This window comes from Salmo salar, chromosome ssa13 (assembly GCF_905237065.1).
Source record: "Salmo salar chromosome ssa13, Ssal_v3.1, whole genome shotgun sequence".
Taxonomy (NCBI): domain Eukaryota; kingdom Metazoa; phylum Chordata; class Actinopteri; order Salmoniformes; family Salmonidae; genus Salmo; species Salmo salar.
The window spans coordinates 49,500,451-49,519,642 of NC_059454.1; the positions used below are offsets into that span (position 1 = coordinate 49,500,451).

Sequence of the window (19,192 nt, forward strand, 5' to 3'; positions counted from 1 at the left end):
ACAACAGAATAAAAGTCAGTTTACTCTCCCTCATGTAGGCATGCCTCAAGGGACGGGGTAAATTGGAAGACAATAATTGTAGTCTTGGCAGATTTAAGTTCTGTTGTTGATGTCTGTAAGCATGAAGACACCCTTTGCTTACAATGATGTAATCTCGCTGAACCTAAACAACTTTTTAATGGGGTTTTCCTTATTAGTGTGTTTGTTGCAGCTTGAACTCTACAGTCGTGGCATGCACATAGATTTTCTTCAGGAAATGTACCTTTTCTAGTTTTGGTTGTTGATGTTGCAGATGTGGATGAGTGTCTGGTAGTCAACGGAGGCTGTGACCATACCTGCCAGAACACAGCCGGCTCCTTCCGGTGCTACTGTCGCCTCGGACACAGGCTAAACGAGAACCGTCTCTCCTGTATTCGTAAGTGGATTGAAAATGAATCCTGTCTGGGCGGTAGTCAGGTCGAAATAATACTTAGGGCCAAAAGTTTATCCTGACTTGACCATAACCTGACTGAGAAAAACTCTGGTAAACTATGCCAGGCAGTAGACGTTATAGGCTGTAACTAGGGCTCAGAGTTTATTTAAGTGGCATGCTAAAGTGGATATTAGAATGGAGACTAAGTGTGCAGAGACAGAGACAGTGACTGTTCTACTTCCTCCCTCCAGCCCTGGAGCGGGCAGTAGAGTTGTTGGAGTGGAGCGGCCGCATGGCGGTGAAGCTTCCTCCACCCCAGGTCACCCTGCTGAATGACAATTTCCAGCCGCTGGAGCGCTATGACGACTATGAGGAGGACGGCCTGGGAGAGCTCCGGGCCCAGAGCACCCTCACCAAGACCTTTGGTATACATACACCTGTAGTAACACCCACATAAGGCATATATATAAGACTGTTGTAATACCCAGATAAAGCAGTCGTAACACATATGTAAGCAGCTTATAAGAAAGATCATAAACAGCCTGTTTGCACATATTTTTTTAGATAGCAAACAATGGCAAAATTGCCTTTACTCCGTTACTATATATGTATATTGTACCTCATCTTCCTCTTCCTGCTCTTCCTCACCAGTGTGTCTAAACGAAACGTTTGGCCATGACTGCAGCCTGACGTGTGACGACTGTTCCAACGGTGGTGTGTGTGACCTGGAGGAGGGACGTTGTGACTGTCCTGATGGGTGGACAGGCCTTGTCTGCAACCAGAGTGAGTCTCTTCTGCACCTGATGCCATGCAGAGAGAACAAAATATACACTATATGTACAAAAGTATGTGGACTGCCCTTCAAATTAGTGAATTCAGCTATTTCAGCCACACCCGATGCTGACAGGTGTATAAAATCAAGCACACTCCATAGACAAACATTGGTAGTAGAATGGCCTTACTGAAGAGCTCCTTGACTTTCAATGTGGCACCGTCATAGGATGCCACCTTTCCAACAAGTCAGTTTGTAAAATTTCTGCCCTGCTACAGCTGCCCCGGTCAACTGTAAGTGCTGTTATTATGAAGTGGAAACGTCTAGGAGCAACAACGGCTCAACTGCGAAGTGGTAGGCCACACCAGCACACAGAACGGGACCGCCGAGTGCAAAAGTGCATAGCACATAAAAATCGTCTTCCTCGGTTGTAACACTCACTACCGAGTTCTAAACTGCGCTCTGGAAGCAACGTCAGCACAAGAACTGCTCGTTGGGAGCTTCATGAAATGGGTTTCCATGGCCGAGCAGCCGCACACAAGCCTAAGATCACCATGCACAATGCCAAGCTTCGGCTGGAGTGGTGTAAAGCTCGCCGCCATTGGATTCTGTAGCAGTGGAAGCACGTTCTCTGGAGTAATGAATCACGCTTCACCATCTGGCGGAGGTCGACGGACGAATCGGGGTTTGGTGGATACCAGGATAACACTACCTGCCCGAATGCATAGTGTCAACTGTAAAGTTTGGTGGAGTAAGAATAATGGTCTGGGGCTGTTTTCCGTGGTTCGGACTAGGCCCCTTAGTTCCAGTGAAGGGAAATGACATTCTAGACGATTCTGTGCTTCCAACTTTGTGGCAACAGTTTGGTGTGAAGGCCCCTTCCTGTTCCAGCATGACAATGCCCCCATGCACAAAGCGAGATCCATATAGAAATGGTTTGTCAAAATCGGTGTGGAAGAACTTGACTGGCCTGCACAGAGCCCTGACCTCAACCCCATCGAACACCTTTGGGATGAATTGTAACGATGACTAAGAGCAAGGCCTAATCGCCCAACATCAGTGCCCGACCTCACAAATGCTCTTGTGGCTGAATGGAAGCAAGTCCCCACAGCAATGTTCCAATATCTAATGGAAAGCCTTCTCAGAGCTGTTATAGACGCAAAGGGGGGACCAACTCAATATTAATGCCCATGATTTTGTAATGAGATGTTCGACAAGCAGGTGTCCACATACTTTTGGTCATGTAGTGTATCAAAACATTAAAAGGGTTTAATCCTCAAAGTCACAGGTGTTATTGAGAACCTGCTGTGTTTTAGCCAACAAACCCATATGGGGTTAACCCATTCCTGGGTGAAGCTACAGATGTAGGATCATAATTCAACCAGTATTGCCATAGCAGAATAATCCTGCAGCAACAGGATTTGAACATTTAGGCCATAATGTGGCTTGATCGGTGGTGGGGCTATTAGCTGGACAAAAGTAGGGCACATGAAAGTACAATACTGTTAGTATAACCGCGTGTTAGTGTGGGTTTTCAGTGAATCTATGTAAATCCTGAAGCTCAGCTGCATTTCCTGCGGCTCAAATTAAGATCCTACATCTGTATAAAAGTTACCTACCTTGTGTTTGAAGGGAATTTCACATTATGTCAGACATAATCATCCAACAGAAATGGCCTATTTTGATGACGTATCCAGCTTTAATTGAGAGATTTAACGCCATACACCTTCTATGCTTCTCTCACCCTCTCTCTCTCCTTCCCTCTGCTCAGCTTGTCTAGAGGGCACATTTGGCAGGAACTGCCTCTTCAGCTGTAAGTGTAAGAATGGTGCCACCTGTGACCCTGTGAGCGGGCACTGCCGCTGCCCACCTGGAGTCAGTGGGGATCTGTGCCAGAATGGTGAGTTGGCACACATTCATGTTATCATGCAGACCTGGATAAAAATAGCACTGTTTTCTCTTTAAATGGTACATATGATTTAGCTTACCTAGCATTTGAATTATCCCAAAAGTGCAAATTCCAATATTGGTGCACATTATAATGTGCTATAATGTACTCTCTACTCTTCTCTATGTGTCTCTGTGCTCCATAGGCTGTCCTAGCGGGCTGTATGGGAAACTTTGCAATAAGAAGTGTAACTGTGCCAATAACGGGCGCTGCCATCGGACCTACGGAGCCTGCCTGTGTGACCCTGGGCTCTATGGGCGTTTCTGTCACCTACGTGAGTGGCGTGACATCTCACTGACTATCTACTTTCTGTTTCCTTTCTGTCATACATTTACTCCCGGTAGCCATTTATTTCAATTGCCAGACCCAGTGATTACCTCAAGGAAAGACTCATTCCTAGTACATCAGGATCATACTGGGATCGGGTTCTGTCAAGCATCTCAGAGGATTAGGTCCCCTCTGTCCATGTAATGTTATTCAATGTGATTTAAATGGCTAAACTGACCCTAAATCATAACCCCAACAATGAGATTCTTTATCAATACGGGCCCTGGACCTCTTGGCCTGCACAACCATGTACACAGTTACATTTTACATTTTAGTCATTTAGCAGACGCTCTTATCCAGAGCGACTTACAGTAGTGAATGCATACATTTCATTTCATGCATTTTTTTTTTTGTACTGGCCCCCCGTGGGAATCGAACCCACAACCCTGGCGTTGCACACACCATGCTGGCGTTGTAAACACCATGCTCTGCCAACTGAGCCACAGTCAGGCAGTATTCCTGTGTGCCCTATCAGGCCTGCAGTCCTGTTTAACCCTTTGGTGTGCCGTCTCTACCCAGCGTGTCCTAAGTGGGCATACGGCCCTGGCTGCTCGGAGGAGTGCCAGTGTTTCCAACAGAACAGCCTGGAGTGCCACCGCCGCCATGGCTCCTGTGTCTGCAAACCAGGCTACCAGGGCAAGAACTGCCAGGAGGGTCAGTGGTTCAGGAGATGTTCTGCATGCACTCACACACACATAAGCATGGACACACACACACACACACACACACACACACACACACACACACACACACACACACACACACACACACACACACACACACACATCAAGGAATGGTTCTGTCTGGCTTAATCTGGGTCTGGGAAACTGTCCCTAACTGTGTAACCAGCACTTTTAACCCACTTTTGCGCCTCTTCTCTAGAATGTGACAGAGGATACTATGGCCTTGCCTGCAAGAGGACATGTGAGTGTCCATCAGAGGTACCCTGTGATCATGTGACAGGGGAGTGTCTGCGCCAGTGCCCGCCTGGTTTCCATGGGGACAACTGTGACCTAGGTGGGTACAGTGCATGGCATGCCAGCCCAGACCAACGCAGAATAGTACTTCATTGTCCATTTATTGGGAACAGAAATGTGTATTTACACTGAACTAAAATATAAATGCAACATGTAAAGTGTTGTCCCATGTTTCATAAGCTGAAATGAAAGATCCCAGAAATGTTCCATATGCACAAAAAACATATTTCTCTAAAATGGGGTGAACACATTTGTTTACATCCCTGTTAGTAAGCATTTCTCCTTTGCCAAGATAATTCATCCACCTGACAGGTGTGGCATATCAAGAAGCTGATTTAAACAGCATGATCATTACACAGGTCCACCTTGTGCTGGGGACAATAAAAGGCCACTCTAAAATATCACACAACACAATCCCACAGATGTCTCAAGTTTTGAAGGAGCGTGTAATTGACATGCTGACTGCAGGAATGTCCACCAGAGCTGTTTCCAGAGAATTGAATGTTAATTTCTCTACCATAAGCCGCCTCCAATATCGTTTTAAAGAATTTGGCAGTACGTCCAACAGGCCTCACAACTGCAGACCACGTGATACCACGCCAGCCCATGACCTCCACATCTGTCTTCTTCACCTGCGGGACCATCTGACACCAGCCACCCGGACAGCTGATGAAACTGTGGGTTTGCACAACTGAAGAATTTCTGTACAAGCTGTCAGGAACCGTCTCAGGGAAGCTCATCTGCGTGCTCATCATCCTCACCAGGGTCTTGATATGACTGGTAACGACCCTGGTGTTCGGCGTCCTAACCGACTTTAGTAGGCAAATGATCTCCTTCGATGGCCACTAGCACGCTGGAGGAGTGTGCTCTTCATAGATGAATCGCAGTTTCAACTGTACCTTGCAGATGACAGCGTGTATGGCGTCTTGTGGGCAAGCGGTTTGCTGATGTCAATGTTGCGAACAGAGCGCCCCATGGTGGCGGTGGGGTTATGGTATTGGCAGGCACAAGCTACGGACAGCGAACACAAATGCATTTTATCGATGGCAATTTGAATGCACAGAGATACTGTGACGAGATCCTGAGGCCCATTGTCATGCCATTCATCCGCCACCATCACCTCAGCCCCATGTCGCAAGGATCTGTACACAATTCCTGGAAGCTGAAAATGTCCCAGTTCTTCCATGGCCTGCAAAATCACCAGAGTATAACCCATTGAGCATCAAATCAAATCAAAATCAAATCAAATTTTATTGGTCACGTACACATGGTTAGCAGATGTTAATGCGAGTGTAGCGAAATGCTTGTGCTTCTAGTTCCGACCATGCAGTAATGTATAACAAGTAATCTAACAATTTCACAACAACTACCTTATACACACAAGTGTAAAGGAATGAATAAGAATATGTACACATAAATATATGGATGAGCGATGGCCGAACGGCATAGGCAAGATGCAGTAGATGGTATAGAGTACCGTATATACATATGAGATGAGTAAAGTGACTAGTGATCCATTTATTACATCCAATTTTTTATTAGCAGCAGGCAGCAGCAGGCACTCAATGTTTGTGATGGCTGTTTAACAGTCTGATGGCCTTGAGATAGAAGCTGTTTTTCAGTCTCTCGGTCCCAGCTTTGATCCACCTGTACTGACCTCGCCTTCTGGATGATAGCGGGGTGAACAGGCAGTGGCTCAGGTGGTTGTTGTCCTTGATGATCTTTTTGGCCTTCCTGTGACATCGGGTGGTGGTGGTGTCCTGGAGGGCAGGTAGTTTGCCCCCAGTGATGCGTTGTGCAGACCTCACTACCCTCTGGAGAGCCTTACGGTTGTGAGCGGAGCAGTTGCCGTACCAGGCGGTGATACAGCCCGACAGGATGCTCTTGATTGTGCATCTGTAAAAGTTTGAGTGTTTTTATTGACAAGCCAAATTTCTTCAGCCTCCTGAGGTTGAAGAGGCGCTGTTGCGCCATCTTCACCACGCTGTCTGTGTGGGTGGACCATTTTAGTTTGTCCGTGATGTGTACGCCGAGGAACTTAAAACTTTCCACCTTCCCCACTACTGTCCCGTCGATGTGGATAGGGGGCTGCTCCCTCTGCTGTTTCCTGAAGTCCACGATCATCTCCTTTGTTTTGTTGACGTTGAGTGTGAGGTTATTTTCCTGACACCACACCGAGGGCTCTCACCTCCTCCCTTTAGGCCGTCTCGTCGTTGTTGGTAATCAAGACTACCACTGTAGTGTCATCTGCAAACTTGGTGATTGAGTTGGCCACGCAGCCATGGGTGAACAGGGAGTACAGGAGAGGGCTGAGAATGCATCCTTGTGGGGCCCCAGTGTTGAGGATCAGCGGGGTGGAGATGTTGTTTCCGACCCTCACCACCTGGGGGCGGCCCGTCAAAGTCCAGGATCCAGTTGGCCCAGGGCGGGTTTGAGAGCCAGGATCTCGAGCTTAATGACAAGTTTGGAGGGTACTATGGTGTTAAATGCTGAGCTGTAGTCGATGAACAGTAAGCATTCTTACATAGGTATTCCACTTGTCCAGATGGATTAGGGCAGTGTGCAGTGTGATTGCGATTGCGTCGTCTGTGGACCTATTGGGGTGGTAAGCAAATTGGAGTGGGTCTAGGGTGTCAGGTAGGGTGGAGGTAATATGATCCTTGACTAGTCTCTCAAAGCACTTCATGATGACGGAAGTGAGTGCTACGGGCTGATAGTTGTTTAGCTCAGTTAGCTTAGCTTTCTTGTGAACAGGAACAATAGTGGCACTCTTGAAGCATGTGGGAACAGCAGACTGGGCTAGGGATTGATTGAATATGTCCGAAAACACACCAGCCAGCTGGTCTGCACATGCTCTGAGGACACGGCTAGGGATGCCGCCTGGACCGGCAGCCTTGCAAGGGTTAACATGTTTAAAGGTTTTACTCACGTTGGCAGGTTTTGGTAGTGGGCTGTGTCGGTGGCACTGTATTGTCCTCAAAGCGAGCAAAGAAGTTGTTTAGTTTGTCTGGGAGCAAGACATCGGGGTCTGCGATGGGACTGGTTTTCTTTTTGTAGTCCGTGATTGACTGTAGACTCTACCACATTCCTCTCGTGTCTGAGCCATTGAATTGCGACTCTATTTTGTCTCTATACTGACCCTTAGCTTGTTTGATTGCCTTGCGGAGGGAATAGCTACAGTGTTTGTATTCGGTCATGTTTCTGGTCGCCTTGCCCTGATTAAAAGCAGTGATTCGCATTTTCAGTTTTGCGCGAATGCTTCCATCAATCCACGGTTTCTGGTTGGGGACGGTTTTAATAGTTGCCGTTGGTAAAACATCACCGATGCACTTGCTAATAAACTCGCTCACCGAATCAGCGTATACATCAATGTTGTTGTTCGATGCTATCCGGAACATATCCCATTACACGTGATCGAAGCAATCTTGAAGTGTGGAATCAGTTTCTGTCTATAGGCTGGGAGCAGCAAAATGGAGTCGTGGTCAGATTTGCCGAAAGGAGGGTGAGGGATGGCTTTGTATGTGTTGCGGAAGTTAGAGTAACAATGATCCAGAATTTTCCCAGCCCGGGTCGTGCATTCGATATGCTGATAAAATTTAGGGAGCCTTGTTTTCAGATTAGCCTTGTTAAAATCCCCAGCTACAATAAATGCAGCCTCAGGATATGTGGTGTCGTGTCTTTGGCTATGCCGGATTAAGTGATATGACATGCTAACCTATAAAATTCTTTCTCTAATTAATATTACCTGATTAAGCTAATCATGTAAATGTAATTAACTAGAAAGTCGGGGCACCACGGAAGAACGTTTATAGAGCCGTTATCTTCCGAATAAACTCTTAAAATACTTAGTAATATTTTACATCGATAGCAGTCAATATTAACCCTTATCTTATTTTCAGTCTCATAATGAAAGTTGTAAATTCTTGGCTATCTTCACGAACCCTGGCTAACAAGTTGAATCAGCAATACAAAATTGGGTTTAATTATTTATTTACTAAATACCTAAACTAATCACACAGAATTACAAATACACCGAATACAAATGATGTCATACATGATGGCTGGTTACACAAAGGAAAGGGGGTTGGGCTTGAATGAAAGAGCGGGAAGATTTAGGAACAAAGAAACATCAGCTATGCTATCGTAAATACATTATCTTATGCATTCTAAATTACCGCCCATTTGGAAAAGGAAAATGCAATAAATATTTACTCTGAGCTGCGCTTCGGTAGATTGGTCGTAGATGCTGGCCGGGTTGGCCAACAGATCTTCCTGTAAACTCGGAAGAATGTCTCTGGTGGTAAATTGGATACGTGGTGGTATCTTCGTCCGTCTGTTAGACTGGATCCGTCGTCCGTCCTTTCCTAGCCCCCGTCTACAGCGGCCGCTGCTAACTCAACGGCTAGGAAGTATCACTTCTGTAGTGAATAAGCTCAAAGTTCATACCATTCGCCACCAAAGCTCACGCCGAGGTTGGCTTAGTTCTGTCCTTGACATGTGTGTCCTTCTAACGTAGAGGCTGCAGACCTCACGTGCTGGAACAACCTGGTTATCTTTTCGTCAAAGGCTTATATAGTGGAGCGGGGGAAGGATGTGTTTCATCGTTTATAACCCCTGTCTCTTCACAGGGGTGGGCCACTGATCAAGCAGGGCACTTTCCTTATGAAAACCCAATTCTCTCATTTGGAAGCTAAAATTACATTTAATCTCCTAACAAACAATTCCAATATCAAACATTTCAATTGCATAACAATTAATTCCATGTTACTCTGATAACTTGAGGGTGTATACTTTCTTAGGTACAGTTTATGTCGTCCTGTCATCAGTCATAATGTCTCAGATGACAAGCGAATTGACATACATACTCATTACGTTCCCAAGCATATTTCCAACTGGTTTTATTACCAAAATATGGTTCCTTTTCCCCATTTGTTTGATGTTCCCAGACTCTCTATATTTAACACAGGCTATTCAAGTCCTTCAGTAGGGTCAGAGAGGGGAAGGGAGAAAGGTATTTATGGGGGGGGGGGTCATAAACCTTACCCACAGGCCAACGTCATGACAGTGGTTTCCAGTTTACATTGAGTCCAATGAAGTTCTTTCAGGGCCGTCGAGGTGTCTGCTTGGGGGGATGTACACGACTGTGATTATAGTCGAAGAGAATTCTCTTGGTAGATAATGCGGTCTGCATTTGATTGTAAGGAATTCTAGGTCAGGTGAACAAAAGGACTTTAGTTCCTGTATGTTGTTATGATCACACCATGACTCGTTAACTTGTTATGGATAGGGGACAAGACTCTCATTAATCTAACCACATTGTCCGATTTCAAAAAGGCTTTACAGCGAAAGCAAAACATTAGATTATGTCAGGAGAGTACCCTGCCAAAAATAATCACACAGCCATTTTCAAAGCAAGCATATATGTCACAAAAACCAAAACCACAGCTAAATACAGCTGATCTTCATCAGATGACACTCCTAGGACATTATGTTATACAATACATGCATGTTTTGTTCAATCAAGTTCATATTTATATCAAAAAACAGCTTTTTACATTAGCATGTGATGTTCAGAACTAGCATACCCACCGAAAACTTCCGGTGAATTTACTAAATTACTCATGATAAACCTTCACAAAAAACATAATTATTTTAAGAATTATAGATACGGAACTCATTTATGCAATCGCGGTGTCAGATTTTAAAATAGCTTTTCGGCGAAAGCACATTTTGCAATATTCTGAGTACATAGCTCGGCCATCACTACTAGCTATTTTGACACCCACCAAGTTTGGGGCTCACTAAACTCAGAATTACTATTAGAAAAATTGGATTACCTTTGCTGTTCTTCGTCAGAATGCACTCCCAGGACTTCTACTTCAACAGCAAATGTTGTTTTGGTTCCAAATAATCCATAGTTATATTCAAATAGCTCCGTTTTGTTCATGCGTTCAGGTCACTATCCGAAGGGTGACGCGCGAGTCTATTACGTGACAAAAAAAGTCAAAAGATTTCATTACCGTACTTAGAAGCATGTCAAACGCTGTTTAAAATCTATTTTTATGCTATTTTTCTCGTAAAATAGCGATAATATTCCAACCGGGCAACATTGTATTCATTCAAAGGCTGAAAGAAAAGAATTGAGAATTCTCGTGACTGCGCATCTCAGTCTCACTGTCCCCAGGCTGACCACTCACAAACTCTCCTGCTGTTCTTCGCCCAGAGACAGCAGACACCCCATTCCACTTTCTGGCGGCTTTAGAGAGCCAATGGAAGCCTTAGAAAATGCCACCTTACAGCACAGATGCTGTATTTTCAATAGAGATGCAACAGAAAGACAACAAATTGTCAGACAGGGCACTTCCTGTATGGAATCTTCTCAGGTTTTGGCCTGCCATATGAGTTCTGTTATACTCACAGACACCATTCAAACAGTTTTAGAAACTTTAGAGTGTTTTCTATCCAAATCTACTAATTGTATGCATATTCGCGTTTCTGGGCAAGAGTAGTAACCAGATTAAATCGGGTACATTTCTTATCCGGCCGTGCAAATACTGCCCCCTAGCCCCAACAGGTTTTAATAATAAGGCATACACCCCCGCCCTTCTTCTTACCAGAGAGATGTTTGTTTCTGTTGGCGGCGCAGTGCATGAAGAAACAAGGTGGCTGTACCGACTCTGATAACGTATCCCGAGTGAGCCATGTTTCCGTGAAACAGAGAAGGTTACAATCTCTGATGTCTCTCTGGAAGCAACCCATGCTCAGATTTCGTCTACCTTGTTGTCAAGAGACTGGACGTTGGCTAGTAGTATACTCGATAGCGGTGGGCTATGTGCCCGTCTACGGAGCCTGACCAGAAGACCGCTCCGTCTGCCCCTTCTGCGGCGCCGTTGTTTTCGGTCACCTGTTGGGATCCGAACCATTGTCCTGGGTGGTGGACCAAACAGAGAATCCGCTTCGGGAAAGTTGTATTCCTGGTCGTAATGTTGGTTAACGTTGCTCTTATATCCAATAGTTCCTCCCGGCTGTATGTAATAAGACCTAAGATTTCCTGGGGCAATAGTGTAATAAATAATACATTAAAAAAATACTGCATAGTTTCCTAAGAACGCGAAGCGAGGCGGTCATCTCTGTCGGCGCCGACAGTCGGCGCATGTTTTGGATGCTCTGGATGGACGTGTACAACAGCATGTTCCAGTTCCCGCCAATATCCATTAACTTCGCACAGCCTTTGAAGAGGAGTAGGACAACATTCCACAGGCCACAATCAACAAACTGATCAACTCTATGCGAAGGAGATGTGTCACGCTGCATGAGGCAATTGGTGGTCACACCACATACTGACAGGTTTTCTTATCCACGCACCTACCTTTTAAAAAAAAAGGTATCTGTAACCAACAGATCTATGTCCTTATTTCCAGTCATGTGAAATCCATAGGTTAGCGCCTAATGAATTTATTTAAATTGACTGATTTCCTTATATGAACTGTGCAAACAATCTTTGAAATTGGGTCAATTCGAATTTAAGTCATTCAATTTAAGAAATAAACTGCAATTCTTATTCAATAATTGAAAAAATTGCATCCATTTTAAATGATTTCTCAATAAACTGAAAATTAGAAGCTAATCACTTCCTGAATTTAGTGACTTAAATTCCAAGGGACCCCAACCTTGCAAAACACGCACATGCACAGTTTGGGCATCCATCTTTATTTTCTCATGGTGTTTCTCATGGACCCACACAGTCTTCTACGCACACGGTAGTTCCAGCTCTTTATGAGTTCATATTCTTATTTTAGATGAGTTACTCAACACTGGTCTTCTGTTTCCCTCTCTCGTGCTGTTTGTGCTGGGCAGCTACACAATAATCAACAGGAGGTTGGGGGGGAGGGTATTATCTGCACATCAGGACCTTGATTATTTGAAACAGGTGTGTAAGTGCTGGGTTGGAATATTTGCCTGTACACTCTGTAGTCCCCCAGGACAAGAGTTAGAGACCACTGTATTGGAGCCATTGGGTAAGAACAAAAGTGTTCATTAAAGGGTGACGTTTTGATAATGGAAAAAAGGAGAGCTCACTGCAACCCCTGCATCAACAGACAGCACGCTAGCTATGAGCCAACCATGTGATTCTCAGCCTGGTCTACCCTACTGCATCATTCTATAATACCAACACGTTAAAACACTTCTCCAGACATTGTAAAAATCTGATCATTCGCTTACAATGGCTTTGGTGTATCTGGAACCCGTATGCGTGCGTGCGTGCGTGCGTGCAAGAGAGAGAGAGAGAGAGAGACCATGTGGCGGAAGGGGATGCTGGAGATGAAGGTGTGTGCTAGTGGGTCTGGGCAGGTGTGATGTTTGTATTATGTTGTTGGTTGTATGTGTTTGTTCTGTATTGTTTATCAAATATAATCTTAAAAAAACAAAAGACTAAAATGTAAAACATTTGTGTGTGTGTTATACTGCAGTGTTTTGGCCTCACTGACAGGCAGCTGTGTGAATGTGTGGGAGGGAGGCTTCTTGACCTCAGAGGGTGATGTTCTAGGAAACGGAGCCATCCTTTGGGTCTACTTCCTCCATCCATCCATCCCTCCCTCTATCTTTTGTGTCTGGCTTTGGACGTAGCAAGATGGTCATTGTGTGATGGATATACTCAAACTCTGTGGGAGATAGAAGTGTTTGTGTGTGTGTGCATTTCCATACATGCATGCTTGAGTCCATGAGAGTGTGTGTGTGTGGGGAGTTGAACTTACTGCCTAAGTAACTATATTACTGTTCGTGTCTGCTTGTGTATATAGCTATGCATGTGTGTGGATGTGTGTGTGTGTCCATAAGACGTAAATAACCAGAATAGTTTCACTGAAACACAAAGTTGGCGTTGAGTTGCTTGTCATCTGGAAGCCATGAAGCGACCAGAGCTTTGCATCTGCATTCAATTAGGAACATTGGGGAATCATGCCGGGATTTTTTATTTTTTTCTCTCCCTTTCTCCAATTCAATTCGCTTTATTGGCATGATGTAACAATGTACATATTGCCAAAGCTTACTTTGGATATTTACAATATGAAAATCACAAGAATCAAAATTGTCAATGGGACAACAGTAACAACAATAACCAAGGGTCAAAATAACCATACATTGGAACAATAACAATAAGCATACAGTAGAGGACATGTGCAGGTTGATTGGTCTGTCAGAAACTGTCCCTCATCTTATGGCATGCAGCAATGTAGTGCGCTGCCAACCCACAGCTCTCTGCATCCTCCCCCAACAGGACGGGTAGCCTACTCTCATCAGAGAGAACCTTGAATAAGGGTTTCAAATTTGGGGAAATTACACTCTCTAATGGTTTTATATTTTTTACATTTTGTCAGGAAATGCAGCTCTGTCTCAGGTTCTGCTGTTGTGCGGTGGTTGCACAGCCTTTCCTCTACAGGGAGCCATGTTTTCCTGTCTACCCTTCTCAATGGCAAGGCTGTGCTCACTGAGCCTGTACTTTGTCAAGGTTTTTCAAAGGTTTTGATCAGTAACCATGGTCAAATAGTTTGCCATGGTGTACTGTCAATTTAGGGCCAGATGGCACTGCATTTTGCTTGTGCTTGTGTTTCCCAATAAGTAATGCAGTTTTGTTTTGATTGTGTTGTAATTTGGTTTATTCTGATTGATTGGATGTTCTGGTCCTAAGGCTTCAGTGTGTTAGTAGAACAGGTTTGTGAACTCAGCCCCAGGACCACCTGGATGAGGGGACTCTTTTCTTTGCTCAGCTCTTGGCATTGCAGGGCTTGGTAATGATATGAGAGGGGGTCACTGTATTTTACATGTTTCTAAAACTTAATTGCTCTTTTTTTAGTTTTTATTATTAGTGGATATTGGCCTAATTCTGCCCTGCATGCATTGTTTGTAGTTTTCCTCTGGACATGCAGAAGAATCTTACAGAACTCTACATGCAGGGTTTCAATGGGGTGTTTGTCCCATTTGGTGAAATATTATTTTGCCAGTGGACCCCACACCTCGCTGCCATAAAGTGTAATTGGTTCAATGACACATTCAATTCGTTTTAGCCAAATTTGAATAGGTATTTCAATTTGAAATTGTTTTTTAATGGCGTAGAATGCCCTGCGTGCTTTCTGTCTCAGTTCATTCACTGCCTCATTAAGGTGTCCAGTTGAGATTATTTTTAAACCTAAGTAATTGTAGTGTGTGCAGTACTCTATATATTTTGTACCAATTGAGAACTTTGGTCTAATTCCCTGAGATCTGGAACTTCTCTGGAAAATCATTATTTTAATATTTTGGGGGTTTACTGCCGGGGCCCAGGTCTGGCAGTACTGCTCTAGCAGGTCCAGGCTCTGCTGTAGGCCATGTGCTGTGGGTGACAGCAGGTATAGGTCATCTGCGAAGAGTAGGCATTTAACCTCTGAATTGTGGAGACTAACACCAGGGGCTGAGGATTTTTCTAAAATAGTGGCCAATTCGTTGATGTAAATATTGAAGAGTGCAGGGCTCAGATTGCAACCCTGGCGAATGCCTTGGTTAAAGAATTCTGTTATTTTCTTGCCAATTTTAATGCTGCATGTATTGTCAGTATACATTTGATTTAATTATGTCATATGTTTTAGCTCCTACACCACTTTCAACAACGTTGTAGAACAGTCCTGTTTGGCAAATAGAATCAAATGCTTTGTGGAAGTCGATAAAGCAAGTGTATATTTTGGTATTATTTTGGTGGACATGTTTATCTATCAGGGTGTGTAGGGTGTAAATATGATCAGTCGTGTGATGTTTTGGTATAAATCCAATTTGGCTTTTACTCAAGACATTGTGCTTATTAAGGAAGTTTAGAACGCTTACATTTATAATACTACAGAAAACCTTCCCCAGGTTACACAAATGCCTCTGTAATTGTTAGGGTCAAATTTGTCTCCATTCTTAAAGATTGTCCTTGATTCCAGATGTCAGGGAAATAACCTACACTCAGGATCAAATTAAACAGTTTTGATATAGCCAATTGAAATTTTGCACTAGTGAGTTTGAGCATCTCATTTAAGATGCCATCAGGTCCATATGCTTTTTTCAATTTGAGGGCCTGAAGTTTCTTATAGAGCTCCTAGTGTGTAATTGGGAGTCCAATGGATTTTGATTGTCCTTTATAGCTTTTTATAATCCATTCAACTTCTCATGAATTTGGAATTGTTCTGTGTTTGTGTCAATTTGAATGGTGTTGTAGAGTGTTTTAAAATGGGTTGTCCATATGTCACCATTTTGAATCGCTAATTCCTCATTTTGATTTTTTTGTTTTTTTCCAATTTTGCCAGAAGTTGTTTGTGTTTATGGACTCCTCAATTAGTGTCAGCTGCTTGCTGTTGTACTGTGCGCTTTTTTGGTTCTGAGTGTACGTTTATAGAGTTTTAAAGTATCACAGTAATGAAGGCGTAATTCACCATTATTTGGGTTTCTGTGCTTTTGGTTGGATAGTGTTCTAAGTTTTTTCCTTATAATTTTACAATCTGCATCAAACCACTTGTCATCTGTGGTCTTTAAAAAAAAAAATTGAATCAATTTCAGTTGTGCTTCTTTTGCCGTTTGCCTGATGTTTTTTACTGCTAGATTGATGCCATATTTACTATGAGTGAATGTGGTATCAAAGAAAGTTGTCTAAGAGTGTTTGGATATTTTGGTTACAGGTTGCTTTTTGGTATTCTTCTGTGCTGTTTTGGGCCCATCTGTATGAATTTCTGATGTTGTATAGCTTACTGGGCTGTGAATGTGTGGTTGTTTCCATGTCTGTTCTTTTGAGGAACAACGTCATTTGGATGTGATCAAACAGAGGTGTTAGTGGCATGACAGTGAATGAGCTGAGAGAGAAAGGGTCAATGTCTGTAATCATATAGTCTACTGTGCTGTGGCCAAGAGGTGAGCAATAGCTGAATCTCCCCAGAGAGTCCCCCCGTAAACTACCATTGACAAAGTACAGACCCAGGCTTCTACAGAGCTGCAACAGATCCCTTCTGTTTTTGTTGATGGTGCTGTCACTGTTGTTTCTATGGGGGAGATTAAGGCAGTTAGAAACAGTATGGCCTGTAATAAAGCTGTCCCCTCGTGTGGTCGTTAGATCAGGTAGTGTTCCTGTGCGCACATTTGTGTCCCTACAGATGAGCACATTTCCCTGGGCCTGGAAATGGCACATCTCTTTCTCAAGGGTGGGGAAAATCTCTTCTGAGTAATATGGAAATTCTGAGGGGGGAATATATATTGCGCAAAGGAACACATATTTTTCTGTCAGTACAAGTTCTTTTTCAGTTTTAACCAAATGTGATATTTACCCATTTTGAGGGGATCAATTAGATTTTGTGTGTGTGTGTGTGTGTGTGTGTGTGTGTGTGTGTGTGTGTGTGTGTGTGTGTGTGTGTGTGTGTGTGTGTGTGTGTGTGTGTGTGTGTGTAGTGCAGATGTATTGGAGAAGCTGTTTAATCTCACTCAATCCTACAGGGTTCTCCTGTCCTCTGACGACCTCCGCGTAGCTGCGCTGGTCCTGCTGTTGGGGCCTGTGGAGGGGGGCCAGGTCTGGGCCGTGGGGCTTCCTCTCTGGTCTGGTAGAGGTGGTGGTCTGGTGCGGTGTAGTAGGCTGGGCCCAGTCCAGTCTGGCTAAGCCGATGGAAGTGGTGATGCTCTGGTGGTGGGTGGGGCCTGTGGGGTGCGCTTGGTCTGGTGGGGCGTTGAAGGGGCCTGGGGCTCCTTGGTGGTGCAGTGGTCTGGTAGGGGTCTCTGGGTGGTCCTCTGGCCAGTGCGGCATGGGGTGTTTGTCTACCAAGTGCCACGTCCTTTAGAGACTTGGCAAACATCCCTACTGTCTGCTTCCTCTGGTGGGAGTGGTCGTGCAGATGCTCTGGGGTGATTGTTGGGTGGTGAGCGCACGTTGTCTCTCTCTCTCTCTCTCTCTCGCATCAATTAATTTTACTAGAGAGTGCACATTGCTGGTTTCCCATGTACATCAACATTACATATATAGGATCTTAAATTGTTTTTGAGGTTTAAAAGGGCTTCTAAAGCTTTAGTTGTCTTTTTGCACTGAGTCAATTCCTCACGCTGCTGTTTCCAACGTCTTATCATCGACTCATTAAGACCAAGCTCCCGTGCAGCAGCTCTATTTCCTTTTCCAACAGCTAGATCAATCGCCTTCAACTTCAAAGCTGCATCATATGCATTTCTCCGTGTCTTTGCCATGATGAGGGTGACAAAATGACTACCGTTCGGCAATTTCATTGATCTAATGAAAGGTTCATGCCGCCAAAAAACTGAGCACGTCACAGAATGTTTTTTTGGAGAAAAAAAATTTGAAAGCAGGAAAAATCCATATATTAGCCGCGTCATTATTTAAGCCGCGAGGTTCAAAGCGTGGGAAAAAAGTTGCGGCTTGTAGTCCGGAATTTACGGTAGTTTGAACATGTCAACCATGTCCTTTGTGTACAACATGGAGTTTATAGGCTACACCAGACAAAGGCATTCACTTCCGATCAAGGAGGGGAGTGCGGCAGCAGAGCACTGAGCAGCAGCTACGAAGGCAGTGGAGTGGGCAGCAGCTATGTAAAATAAAATCCTGCACATGTGCAGAAATCTCAGTATCTTTAACCACGGCAAATCGGGTTTCCATAAAATTGGGTACAGCAGCTGCTCCATAATTATAATCCACAAAATAATTCACATTTCCTGTTGTGGCAGGATTATTTCCTGCTGTGAGAAACGGGTCAAATTAAGATCCTACACCTGTAGCAAATGGGGAGTTTCTGGACATGCTGTGCTAGATAGATCCACCTTTCAAGAGAAACTGATGCAGGATAAGCAGATGGTGTCCAACACACATCCACACATATTTCCTACATGTCAATCCAATCGAAACATATTCATCCAAATTAGTTCAATTGAGGGTAGCCAAACAGTTGTGTAAGCATAAATACTTTAGTGTATTTTTCATCTGTATATCATCATACTATCTGTCAATGAATCATGAATGTCTGTGTGTGTGTGTCCTCTCTTACAGACTGCCTGAAGGGGCGCTACGGGGCTGGATGTAACCAATTGTGCCACTGCTCTGGCGCGCCATGTGACAAGGTGACTGGACAGTGCCACTGTCTTGACGGTGTGACTGGACAGCACTGTGAGACTGGTAAGGACGGGGGGCAACATGCTAATAGGGCAGTGGGGAAGAGTAACAGGGATGGTTGGTGGAGTGGTTTCCAATCACTGAATCCAAAATATTTGTTATATTGCTGCCTTTTCTCGTATGTGTACTACACAAACATCCAAGGACATTTGTCAGGCACTAGGAATATAGAGTATCAACAGTGCACAACATAGAGCTGTCACAGAAAACCTCAACCTCCAAGGTGTTTGAAAAAAAAGGAAAACTAGATAGAAGAACCAGTACTCCTAGAACCGGAGCCCATCCTCATCTGGCTGGCCCAGGCATAATGACAAATCCAATAGGAATATCCTGGCATACCGGCATGGAAATATCCCTGTGCAGCAATATCGGCCATGGTCGGCCCTCTTTAAAAGCCCTCTTCAAATCAACATGGGATGGGCTGGCCAGAGATGCAGCAGTATGTGTGTTACATTCAACAATGTGACCGCACATCTCTCTCCAACGGCTAACCATAGTAAAACAATACAAAAAAACATGTTGTGATTCCATCTCTGATGTCTTTCATTCGGGTCCGTTTGAGCTTCTCTTGGACATTGTTGTGAATACGAGC

General features: G+C 44.2%; 1 protein-coding gene across 5 annotated transcripts in view; it reads left to right on the forward strand.

Moving 5' to 3' along the window:
- The window catches only part of LOC123726227 (multiple epidermal growth factor-like domains protein 6), a 134,256-nt gene that overhangs the window by 43,716 nt on the left and 71,348 nt on the right, over positions 1-19,192 (forward strand). For all 5 annotated transcript variants that reach the window (XM_045693368.1, XM_045693372.1, XM_045693371.1 and 2 more), the window contains 8 exons: positions 293-415; positions 664-837; positions 1,064-1,195; positions 2,956-3,084; positions 3,278-3,406; positions 3,979-4,113; positions 4,342-4,476; positions 18,478-18,603. In XM_045693368.1, coding sequence (XP_045549324.1) covers positions 293-415; positions 664-837; positions 1,064-1,195; positions 2,956-3,084; positions 3,278-3,406; positions 3,979-4,113; positions 4,342-4,476; positions 18,478-18,603 — 1,083 coding nt within the window. The remainder of the gene's footprint in view (positions 1-292; positions 416-663; positions 838-1,063; positions 1,196-2,955; positions 3,085-3,277; positions 3,407-3,978; positions 4,114-4,341; positions 4,477-18,477; positions 18,604-19,192) is intronic.